Source organism: Corvus brachyrhynchos, unplaced genomic scaffold, assembly GCF_000691975.1.
Source record: "Corvus brachyrhynchos isolate BGI_N302 unplaced genomic scaffold, ASM69197v1 scaffold202, whole genome shotgun sequence".
In the NCBI taxonomy this organism is placed as follows: Eukaryota; Metazoa; Chordata; class Aves; order Passeriformes; family Corvidae; genus Corvus; species Corvus brachyrhynchos.
This window is the reverse complement of record NW_008238132.1, coordinates 3859780-3872346: the sequence shown is the minus strand read 5'-3', so window position 1 is coordinate 3872346 and position 12567 is coordinate 3859780. Positions and strand designations below refer to the sequence as shown.

General features: G+C 35.7%; 1 protein-coding gene across 1 annotated transcript in view; it reads left to right on the top strand.

The window, feature by feature from the left end:
• The window catches only part of VWA8 (von Willebrand factor A domain containing 8), a 169152-nt gene that overhangs the window by 23716 nt on the left and 132869 nt on the right, over window positions 1-12567 (top strand). The window contains exons 4-8 of the mRNA XM_008633141.2: window positions 998-1165; window positions 3097-3261; window positions 3669-3718; window positions 4146-4254; window positions 7102-7206. Of these exons, the coding sequence (XP_008631363.2) occupies window positions 998-1165; window positions 3097-3261; window positions 3669-3718; window positions 4146-4254; window positions 7102-7206 (597 nt within the window). The remainder of the gene's footprint in view (window positions 1-997; window positions 1166-3096; window positions 3262-3668; window positions 3719-4145; window positions 4255-7101; window positions 7207-12567) is intronic.

The window sequence follows — 12567 nt, the reverse complement described above, 5'->3', positions numbered from 1 at the left end:
TAAATGTTGACTGTGCTCAAACCTGCCACATTATTATCAGCTTAAACTTCTGGAACCTGGAAGAAGAAAAGAGTGCATTGTATTTCAGCGTCTTTTACTGGGAAGTAATTGTGAATATAGATATCAAGTGCACTTAATTACTTGAGTTAATGTCATTGTGACGAAGTTGCACAAAACCATCAGCACCAGTTTTACATTTTGGCTCCACATTAATAAGCAGCCATATACAAGCAATCAATAAAGTAGAAAAGAAACCATTTTCTAACTCTAAGTTTCCAACAGATTATCAAGTTAATGGCTGCATTTTTATTCTGGTTTTGTAGAAGACCATATTCAGTCAGGGAATATAATTTTACATCCTTTTAGTTTTATCACTCTTTAAAAAATCTTATTATTTGTAGCACTATTTTGCTTTCATCATCCATGTTTGGTTTCAACAGACTTACATTCTAATCAGACTAAAGTGATGTACTGAGGATGAATTATGCTGGTGCATATTCAGAAAAATCTAAAGGAATACTGGGCGTTTTTCTAAATATCTTAACATGATTGTAAACAGGTGAAACCACCTTGATTGTATGTTTTATGTTAAAAATGCTATCCCAGAATTGTTTGGTGGTGTTAAAATACCCAAAAATGCAGAATATTATGTGACATCAAAAAGAAAGGATTCCACATATATTTATATATACTGTGTTTAGTCTAAAATTCTGCAAGGTTTTATATCTTACTCTGTTGGTAAAAAATACTGGAACTTATTTCTGTCAGTCCCCATAATAGGCAGTAAAACTCCAGCTCATGAATGTGTAGTGCTGTTAAGGTGGTCAGCTGTCACCCTTCCTGATCACTACTGCTGTGAGTTGTGTTCTTACAGAAATAAATGTTGTTTTGGGAAAGTTCTTGGAAGAATTTGAAGGTTCTTTTTCAACTGGATTTAATTAAATATGTGAAGTTTATTTTTCTTAAAATGTTGTGGGGCTTTATTTTTTTTTTAAAGTGTGCAGTTCGTGCAGCTACCGAAGGCAGAATCCTTGTTCTGGAAGGCTTGGAGAAGGCTGAGCGGAATGTCCTGCCAGTGTTAAACAATTTGTTGGAGAATAGGGAAATGCAGCTTGAAGATGGTCGTTTTCTCATGTCTGCAGATCGTTATGACAAACTTTTGCAGGTATGGAAATGCTATTTGGATTTTCCTTTTCCCCCCCCCCTCCTCTTCTTGGTAGTGCTGGAATATTATTGTGAAGGAGAGACTACTTAGGAGTCAAATGGGGGAAATCTCACCAAGGTTTTTTTCCTGGGACATTTCATAGAATGAAGTAGACAGGGTGAAAGCTAGGCAAGAAGTCGAAATACTGTTTTCAACAACAAGAGGTTTTCATCTCCACGTTGTCTACATATGAAAAAGAGTAGTCCGTGTTAACCTTGTATGAAGCTTGTATGTTTCTAAAATGTGAAAGCCACAATGTGAGAATAACTAAAATGTACTTGTGAAAAGATATTTAAGTTGAAATTGTTGCCATGAAGTTCTGATAATGCTTCAGCATGGCAATAGCCTTGTTGCTAAGCTTTTAAAATATTAGGATACCAAAAGAATGAGGTCAAGATGAGCATCTCTATATTCAGTCGCTATATTGGTGTTGTTTTGCCTTTAATTTACAAAAGTATATGTAAATAGCAATCTAAACTGTAGAAAATGGTTAGAGGCTTTTCCTTTGATAGGAAATGGGATTTTTGTGTTTGCTGTCATTACTGCTTCAACCATTTTAATTTCTTTGGCTTTGAGTCCCACTGCTTGGTTAGATGCTCTTCAGGCTTTTTGGAACCTAAGTAAATTACTTTTTTTTGAGTTCCAGTAGTTCTTTGCATCTTACTTCTGTGTACTGTAGTTTCCAGTCACATACCTGTCAGTCTGACACCTGCTTGCTCACCTGCTTGCTCATGTTTCTGTCACACCTGTGGTTAGGTGTATGATTCAAACACATGTGGCACAGCAAGGAAATTTGGAATAAGCCTTCAGTCACTGATCTCTATTGCATGCAATTCCCAGCTGTGCTGAAGTACTGTAGTGAATTTTTTAAAATATATCATTATTTCTTATGCCTTTCATCTGAGGTTAAAATTCTTCTGAGCCAAGCCTTTTCAAAAATATTTTTAAAATATTTTTATGATATTTAATTATTAGATGCAGTTACTGGAACCATTATTATTATATTTCAAAAATAAGCTTTTAAAATGTAATTGTATTTCAAGACTGAAAATGAGAATTCATAGTTAGATTTGGTTATAAAATGTATTCTTTCTTCCTGTTAAACACTTCTCTAATGATAAAATGTTTCAAAATGAGTGCCTCAGTATATGAATAGTATATGAATGAAATAAATCTCTTGCTACAATACTAAATCTAATATTGTTTTGTTGTTTGGTGACTATTGTATTATATAAAATAATGTTCAGTTTCGCTTCTCCTGTGTGAATAATTACTGTGCATTTAGGTCTCAAGGAAATGTATTCATGTATAGTTTTAGGCAGGACTTTACTGTGATGTGGACAGATAGAGTGAATTTTTGTGTGCAAAGAATCCTTTGCATGACATAATACAACATTTAATGTCCTCATGAGGGAGTCTAGTTCTGCATTATTTCATAAAATAAAGTAGAATTTGTAAATCAGACTTCTAAAATGGAGATTTTAGTTATCTTTACACTTATGAGAGAGGGAAAAAAGAACAAAAAAAAACTTGTTCATTGTAACGCACTTCTAATATTTCAGAATAAAATAAATTTTGTGATCAGTTTCTGTTCTGTTCCTTGTACAAAGAGTGTTGCATTTGTACCTTTTCACAAAATGTAATGTGAGGTAACATCACAACAGCACCATCATCTATGTTCATTTTGGAAAAACTTGTTTTTTATCATCCACAGATTTGACCAGTTCAAGTCTTTCTAGCCATTTTGCATGAAAGATGAGAACATTCGAGAACATTACCACATTTAGGCCGAAGGATTGGGGCTTTTAGTTGAGCTGGAGCTTAGTCATCATAAGCTTTTAATGATGCAATGTGGGTTTTTTCTCCCTGTTGCTTTATCTTAATTCATTTAGGAGCATACAAAATCAGAGTTGGATGCATGGAAGATTGTTCGGGTTAGTGAAGATTTTCGAGTGATAGCCTTGGGCCTGCCAGTACCTAAATACTCTGGTAACCCTTTGGATCCACCCCTTCGCTCTCGATTTCAAGCTAGAGATGTTTATCACCTGCCCTTTAAGGTGAGTGTCATAGCAGAAGACTGGATCATTTGTATTGAGTAGAGATAATATTCTGATGTTATGTTTTACTTACTTCACCTCTGAAAAGAATTCTTGAGTAATAAATCTTATCTTAAACTGCATTTTTCATATTTTCATATTGCACATTTAAATTCCTGACATGCAGTCTTAGAGTTGCCATGGAATGTTGCAGCAGAAAAGTAACTTCCATAACACAAATAACCCCAGAAGAAAGAATTTGATCTTTTTTTTATTCTTAAATAAAACTAATTCTGTGTCAAGGAGTGAGTAGAATCCTCATGTCTAAATTAGAGGGAAAGATGGGAAATGCTTCATATTTCATGACCTGTGACCCACAGTATGATGCCAAAATTAACTTACTTTGTGATTTCATGTTCTATTTCCAGGACCATCTTCAGCTATTATATTCAATTGGATCAAACATTTCCACAGAGAGGTAATTTTTCATAATTACAAGAGAAATTGAATGAATGAATGAATGAATGAATGAATGAATGAATGAATGAATGAAGCTATGTCCTTTCAGGATTCCATGCTATTTTTGTGTCTCTATCACTGCTTAGAGACCAGAGCTGAAGAAATTTTTAACACGTGTGGGTATATGCTCACACAGCTTTTTGTATGCAGCGTGCTTAGAGACCAGAGCTGAAGAAATTTTTAACATGTGTGGGTATATGCTCACACAGCTTTTTGTATACAGCATTCATATAATGAATTTTAATGCTTTAGAACTTTGGTCACACCTTACTTGTGTGCACTCAGAAGTATTTTCAGCATCGTTTACTGTATTTAACTCTTTATGCTTTAGTATTTTAAATATAGATAGCATGTATAAAACTCTGTAATTACTTTTTCCTGTGCAGAATTTCTCAGCTCCTGTCTTTTGCTACAACTCTCTGCTCTCAAGAATCTTCTACATTGGGACTTCCAGATTTTCCTTTAGACAGCTTATCGGCTACAGTTCAGATTTTGGTATGTGCATACATGTGCTGTGAAACTGTATGGGTTTAAAAATTCTCAGAATTAGAGCTGGTTTATTCATGTTGTTAGAAGAAGATTAACATGAATATTTAAAAAAAAAACCTGAAAAAGCTAAGAATAGTTTGAGGGAGAAAAGTCTCAGTCATATATCTCTGGATAATACTTTAACCAAGCATATAGCATAATACTGAAGGACAAAGTATGGTATGACGTAAGATTTGTGTTGTTATTAAATGTATCTTAGTGCTCAATTTATTATTTTTTCCCCCTCTGGTAAATCATGTTACCTGACTTCAGGGCATCTACAGTTTATCTGATGGCACTGAGGTAGTGAGTAGAGAGAAATAAAAACCACAACCTGAAAGTGCTTTGAATTTAATGTTACACATGTAAATCAGATTGATTGCATTACAGAGACACCTGTTGCTCTCCACTGACAGCTTAAAGGACCCAAAACAAACATGGGCATAGGAAACAGTTAAATTGTATGAGAATAAGCCTACATTAGGCCTTTGGGCTGACTGGTAGATTTAGAATAAACAGAAATGGAGGATTACGTGAATATGCAGTTTGTGCACGCTTGAAGATGCAGTGCTTCCTGACCGCTACAGTCCACAGGGAAATAGGAATTGTACATCTGCAGGGTTCACAGTGACAGGTCAGGCAGGTCAGGACTAAAGCTGTGGCAGTCTTCCTGCTTTCCTGGGTAGTCCTTTGTCTCTTGGACTTTATAATTACATAGTAAAATGTCAAAGACAAAATTGAAGGTACCTCCTGAAGGAAGTTAGGGACGTGAGATCTGTATAAAGAGGTAGGGTTTTGGTGCCCTTTTGCATGCAGGAAGATATGGTCAACCCAGGAGGGCAAAATACCAGGAGAGTTTCTCAGACCCTCTCTCCAAGGTACAGGTGTCTGTAGAAGGAACTCAGGATAGTTCTCTGTTGTTTCATGTGCAGTAATTTCACCTGTGGTACTGCTCAGCAGCAGATCACTTCCTCCATATTTTATTGGATTGGGTACATTAAAGCATATCAATTACTTGTGTTACTGTGGTGCTCAGTCCCCTCAGCTGTGCTGGATACTTACTGACAGAATTAGTTTTCTGAATTAGTGGTCCTACATTAGATATTAAGAAGTGATGAAAATTCAAGTTCAGTGAAATGAAGTAGTATTTGGTGGGCTTTAGGCAAGAAATATGTGTTGGCTTTTAAAATAGATTGCAACTTTTTGTTCTCTGAGCCCCAAAGTGAAAAATTATTTTTAAATGAATGCCAGATGGCTTTCAGAGTAACAGAAAGAAAATGAGCCCTAAGCTATTATCTAAACTATGGAGTGAAGGAAGCATTTTATATTACATTAGAGAATATGAAGTGTTACCATTGTATGACAGTGTCTTTTTTAGGTAGATGGAAACTGTTTCTTTTAGAATTAGTTTTAATCACTTGGATTTCTAAACTGTTCCCAGTGATTTTGAGCTACAGCATTTTTTCTTTGTTTGCTGGGTCAGTGCCATACTCTGCTTCTAGTTTAGTTGGTCTGTTTAAAAGTGTGAAGAGAGTGCATTGTGATGAGTAGTTTCTTATCCTCTGTCACAGATTCACACAGTCCCAAAACATAGTTTCTTGTTTTGAGGACTTCTGCCTGACAAAAGGGAGAATTTTTTCATAGGGTCCTGTTCTGAAGAGGCTTATTTTATACATTCCATTGTAATTATTATTAATTTGAGGTAATGTGGAAAAATTACACGGTATGTCTTTATATATAGATGGAGGGCTTTTAAAACGCAACAAAGGGCTCCCTAATCCGTAAAGCTGTACACTTACTACAGTGCAATAAATGGTTTATTTTTACTGATTTTTTTTTTATATTGTGGAACATTATAAATAGTATTACTGCTTATAAATTGAATTATGCATTTCATAAAATATGTGTCTCCTGGCTTAATTTCCAAGGAACTCTTCTTTCAGTTGTGTGCTTATGTAAATACAAGTGTATAACTGAAAATCAGTTAAATTTATTTGAATTCTTTATTTACTTTGATGAAGGCTTAAAAAGACAGTGGCAGTCAAATGACTGTTTTTCACTAGTGTTACAAACAAGTAGTCCTTAAAAATTTGCAAGTAATTTTTGAAGCAAACAATCAATTAACTTAGGGAGTTTGAAATTCCTTTTTTCTACCCAGAAAGTCTTTATGCGTCGTGTCTTCAGTAGTCATAAATGCATTTCTTTTTCTTCATTACTGCAGCAAAATAGTCAAATCTTTTTCTAGTTTAGGCAGCAATTGACAAAAAGAGTTAGTACTTAAATCTAACAAGGAGTTAGTAAAAAAAATAGGTTGTTTTGCATACTTAGTAACTCTTTTCAAAATAAAACAGTTTTAATCAACCTGTTAGAGATTTCTATGAACTGATTTGTTAAGTAGAATCTGTACAATATAATAGAATCAAAATTAAATACTATAAATAGCTGTGAATGTGTAGATCATTATTGAAGTACAGATTTCTTGTCATATTGTTTCTTTTCTAGTAGTACTGTGAAACTCATTTAACTGTGGTGGGATTTGTCTCTCTTGGCCATATTTGTCTTTAGGTATCTGAGCTGCCCACTGTAGCTTCCATTTATACACAGTAAAGAAAATAATTTTTAGGGCATAGTTCTAATCTACTTTGGACATTTATGTTGTAATGAATTACACCTGAGAAATGCCTGTTTTGACATCTAATCAAATACTGCTTGTAGTGGTCCTTGAAGTTCAAAGCTATGCGGGGTTTTGGGTTAATGGCTGGTGACAGAATGAGTCAATAATTTTTTCAATTTTTATTTTTAAATTTGAATTAGGATACCTTTCCTATGATGTCAGTCCAGCATGTTATAGACCGGCTTTACCCCTATAATCTTTTCCTTGGAAAGGAAGGCAGGACTGCAGTCAAAGACATGTTAAAAGTAAGTATTGCACGTTTATATTGTAATTCCAGGGAGTGATGGATTATGGTAGTAGTTCTCCTGACTAATATTACTTCACTACTTCTGTATAAAACCAGAAATCTTAGGTAAACTAAATGGCTATATTATTGCTAATGCTTAAAACTTTCATAGCAGTATTTAAAAAAACCCTCATAAGCTAGTTAATTTTGTTATAGTGAAAGGTGAAACCTCTAGGTTCTTTGGAATATTTAGACCTCAGTTAAAGACTACAGGAAAGTCGTCATTATATAATAAGTGGTTAATTAATTTGAAAGTAGTTACTTGTATGGTTAAGGTAGTCAAATGTTTAAAAAATACCTCTGGCATTTGACCTTTAAAAGAAGATTCTAAAAAGACTATAGATACCACATGCACAAAGTACATTCACTATAGCATGATTATAGATTGTATTAGTCTCTGGATTTGGTCTGTGTTATTTTTTTGTTGCTTATTCTTGGTCAGATCTGTCAGTTTGTCCATGTTTAATAGTAGCTTACGAAGCCTATAATTGTGGTGGGTTATTTAATTTATCTTTTAAAACTTAAACACAGTGTCAGCTTTCTTAAATTTTTTAATATGTTGTAAGAGTTACATATGTTGTTGAAAATGAGCATTAAAGCATTTTAGCCAGTTCCTTCAGTCCTGAAAATTAGATGTTATTTGTATGTTCATATTTGGTACTCACCAGCTTTGTAGCTAGTGAATATTTGGTTTTCCTAAAACCAAGCTTATGTGTCAGGGAAATGTTTGCATCCCATCCCCGCTGACACCCTCTTTCCCCCTCCTCCCCCCTGCTTTGTGCATTGGAGTTCAGTCCTGTATTCCCTGTGTAACTGGGCTGCTCTCCTGCTTGTCTTCCTCAGTTTTGGGGTGGACAGTCCTTGCAGTTGACTAGGAGGTTTTTCTGAATTATTTGCTAGCTTTTCTGAGTTGTCAAAGTGACTCCTGTGGGGTCCTACCTACCACTTCTCTGAATAAGCCAATATGGCCTGAAGTCCAGGATCTGAAGTCATTTGTCACTTGCCTTCAACTGTTGCACAGGAACTTCCACCTGAATATGAGGAAGAACTTCTTTACTGTGCGGGTAACCCAGCACTGGAACAGATTGCCCGGAGAGGGTGTGAAGTCTCCCTCATTGGAGATGTTCAAGAACCATCTGGACACAATCCTGCGCATGTGCTCTGGGATGACCCTGCTTGAGCAGGGAGGTTGGACCAGGTGACCCCCTGTGGTCCCTTCCAACCTGACCCATTGTGTGATTCTGTTTCATGCTGTGTTGCCCTTCCACCACAGGTTGGGGTAATTGAAGTTGCCCATAAGAACCATCATCTGTGTGGAAATAAACTTCTGTCTGTTAGCAGAGCAGTAACATTCACGTCTGTCTTAATATGCCTTTATTTTAAATACTTTGTCATTTTGTTTACTCCTTCAATTACAGATGGTGAATGTCTTTATGTTCAGTACTATCCACTTCCTTCATTTTCCATTTCTTTTTTTTAACTTTGTATTGTGCATGCTTTTGCTTCTTGTATAAGATTGGTTTGACTTGCAAAATTTTCTTTCTCAATAATAATCTACTTTTAAATACCTCATAATTAGATTTTTCTGTGTTACTTTTCCTCTTTTTTTTTTAATCTTCTTCATCACTACTTTACAAACTTACTATGTCAACAAGTACATGTAATCTTATTTGGAATTTTATTCTATTTGCACACAACAAATCTTGTTAAGCAATGAACCTTAAGAAATACAGAAAATAACTGGTTGTATTGAGGAACGTCTGTTTATAATGATGTTATAGTAATAGCAGCTCCAGAACAATATAAATTTCGATAAGAGATTATTTTTTCCATTCTATGAGAATGGTGAGGGAGAGGAGTCTAGCAGAGGCAAGGTGATTTCTTATTCTACTTTTCTGCGGGTTTCCTAAGAGTGTCCAGGTAATAACTGGCACTGAATACTTTTTTCTGTGTAAAAGGAAATGCTGACCTTAACTGAGTGGTAACAAGAGTTGAAAAAAAAAGCACTGGAATTGTGTTGGCACTGATGGATTAATTTCTGTATTCAATCACTTCTTAACACCAGCTAACATTTAAAGAAAAAAAACCCCTAATTTCAGATGATGGAATGTGAAGTTTAGGTGTCAACTCAGAGACAGATACAGGGTTGTAGTAATATAGCTGATAACATACCCTAGTTTCAGGATATCTTCCCTTCCAGTGAGCTGTTGGAGCAGAGAAGTGAGATAGCCAGTGGTTATGCCAAACAGGTAATTTTGGCAGTTGTTAGATGCCATGCGTGTTTCCTGAGGAGATCATATTCTTAAGGCACTGTCTTCCCAAATGTTACCTTCAGCTTGGGGAAATCCTTTCCTTACACACCTCCTTGCTTACTGAGACTACACCAAAATATAGCATTGCTTGTAATTCTTATTCTCAATAATGAAATAATGCAAAATACTGATTTACACCTTCCCTGGGGGTGAAGGTAGTTTCTTGGGAGCATTTGTGGATGAGAAACTTGATGCGACCCAGCAATGTGAGCTTTGAGCTGAGAAAGCCAACTGGATCCTGGTCTGTGTCAAAAGCAGCGTGGCCAGCAGGTCGAGGGAGGGGATTCTGCCCTTCTGTTCCTCTCATGTGAGGTCCCACCTGGAATAATGTTGAAGAAGAAAGGGTGTCTATCAACCAACTTTTTAATTTGATGCTAATGTAACTCCTTGTTTCAAACTAGTTGCCATAAAAAAAGTATTTAAGGATCGCGTGCTAATCCAGCGTCAGCAGTGGTCTTTAGAGGTGCTTAACATACATTTGCATTTGTACAACATACGCAAGCATTTGTACAAGTGCTAAAGTTTTCAGCATTTGTCAGTTCATTAGCTTGCAACAGACAGGATGGAAGTACCAAAATAAACTTGTAAATGATGTGCCTTTGTTTACCCTTATTTGAAGTTTCTGCACTTTGGCAACTGTATCAATTTGTATTCTGATTCTTAAAGATAATCCTTAACTGAGAAAGTCTTACAACGGAAAATATGAGTTGGTTGGAATTTTGGGCTTTAACATTATTCTGTACTTGCATGAAATACTGGCATGACAAATTATTTTGACTGACAGATGAACATCTGAAATATAATTGTAAAAATTAAGTAAAAAAGTATTTAAGGTTTTTCTCTGCAAGACTGAGATATGGAGAAATCACTGATTTCAAGGAAAACAGCTTCCAGCTAAACATTCTCAAACAATAAGCTTGAGCATGTATGATGTATCTCCCACAGCATTGGAATTTTCTGTATGCAACTGAGACTTTTTTATAAAACTGGCTTCATTTAGGCGTGTAAGAGGCTCCATACTTTCTATACTTATTTCTTCATTGTCCCATAAACTTTTAGTATTTTATTCCAGATTCATTGGGTGTTTTGGGTTTGCTCTTTTAATTCTCACACGCCTTTTGCACGCCTCTTTTTCACAGTGTTGGAAACACCCACTGTTTGGATTTTTTTACCTTCTAATCAGGAGAATTTTTCCATGAGATCTTAGAAATAACATACAGAACAGATTTGTCTTAATAAATGAGCAAGTAACTTTTAGCCTATATCCTTTTCTAACTTCACTCGAAAGCCCTAGAATTTTGCTTCATTTTTTTTCATGCTTTGATTAATTCTGTGTTTATTGACTTGATCTTACACAAAAAGTTTTTTTATTGCCTTTACTCATTTTTGTATTACTTGCACACCCACTTCAATCTTACCTGACCTCCTCATTGAAAACTGTTTCCCTGCCTCACGGTACGTAGGAGCTCTTGTAAGACTGGAATTCTATTTCATGTCTAGACAAGAAAGAATTCCTCAGAAGAATTCTTTTCTCTTGTAAGATATTTCTGTTGCAAATTTTGTTCTAAGGAAGGATTTGTTTCTCTCTTATTCCTTCCAAAGTATTTCATAATCTTTGGGGTTTTGCATTAATAGATGCTCTTAGTGCCAATACATACCATTGTAGTGGAATCTGTCAGACTTCCTCTATCAATCTGTCCCATCTTGTACTTGCAGTTCATGTTTTGCTCCTTGTGAAGCAGTTCAGTCCTCTTGTTCTTTGAAAAATTCTTTTTCCTTCCCATGCAGAGAATCTTCCAGCCTTTTGATGTCTCTTTTGAATAGCCTGGCTGCCTTGTAGGTTCAGCCAAGTGGTCATCTGCAACTATGGCTCATTTAAGCTCTCTGTTCCTTTGACCAGCTGGATTACTGGTGTATTCTTTGCATTTTCCATTTTGAGATATTACTGATCATTAGATGCTTCCAAGTGGTCAGAATTCCTCTTCCTTTTGTTTCCAACTTTTACATTTCACCTTTTCTCACATGTTTCTAGGCATGCAGAACGTGGCCTGATGTTTATGAACTGCCAAACCACTTCCATGGTTTTTGGCGGCTGGTCTATTCTTTTTGCTTTCTTCTGAGTCAATGAGGCTGCCTGCTTCTGGCTCTCCAAGTATCTCCCAAACTTTCTGATACTGAATGTGTTCAGTTGTTCTCTCAAACCACAAATATTTTTTCCTTTGCAGCTATCAGCCTGAACATTTTATAGAGGAAGTTGTTTCTGGCTCAGCAGAAGTGTTCAATGTGTTGTACATCCATTTCATGCCACTCTGATTCCATATTTGCCTATCATAATTCTAAATTAAGAACTGCATCAAAGAGATCTGTTTTGCTCTGAAAGCCACAGGCAGTTTTGTTTGCTGTTCCTGTTCAGGTGTAAGTGTGGTAATTATTAGAGGTGTGAGGTCATTTAATTACTAGAGCATTCTGTTCAGCAGCACCTATGTGATTACATGTGATAAATTCAAATTCAGTTAGATGAATTTAAGTTGCGTAAATTCAGTAACAATATACACATAGACATTCCTCTTTCACTGTCCTGACTTAATGTCTAAAAGGCTACAGAACCCTCAACAACAACAAAGAACAAACAAAAAAACCCCACCAAAACAAAAAACCCCCAACCAAACAAAAAATCACCTTAGAAATTTTAAACTCCTTTTGTGTACAAGTTCTGCTCTTGCTGTCTTCAAAGCTTTGTTTACCCAGTATCCAGGGTCTGCTGGTCCAGATAATCTTGCTCACTCACAGTTATTTTCTCTTGTTGGTAAGGGATTTTAGTGTACAAGCAGTTGGCAATTTTGTGTATAATCACCCTTGACTCTATCCAAAATGCCATTAACTTAGTAAGAATATTGCAATTTACTAATGAAGATAAGAGTGAGAACATTTGGTAGTTGCTTTCACAGAATCATAGTTGGAGTGTTTCTTAGAATCATACTTGGAGACAGTATTCAGTAGGCATTCCT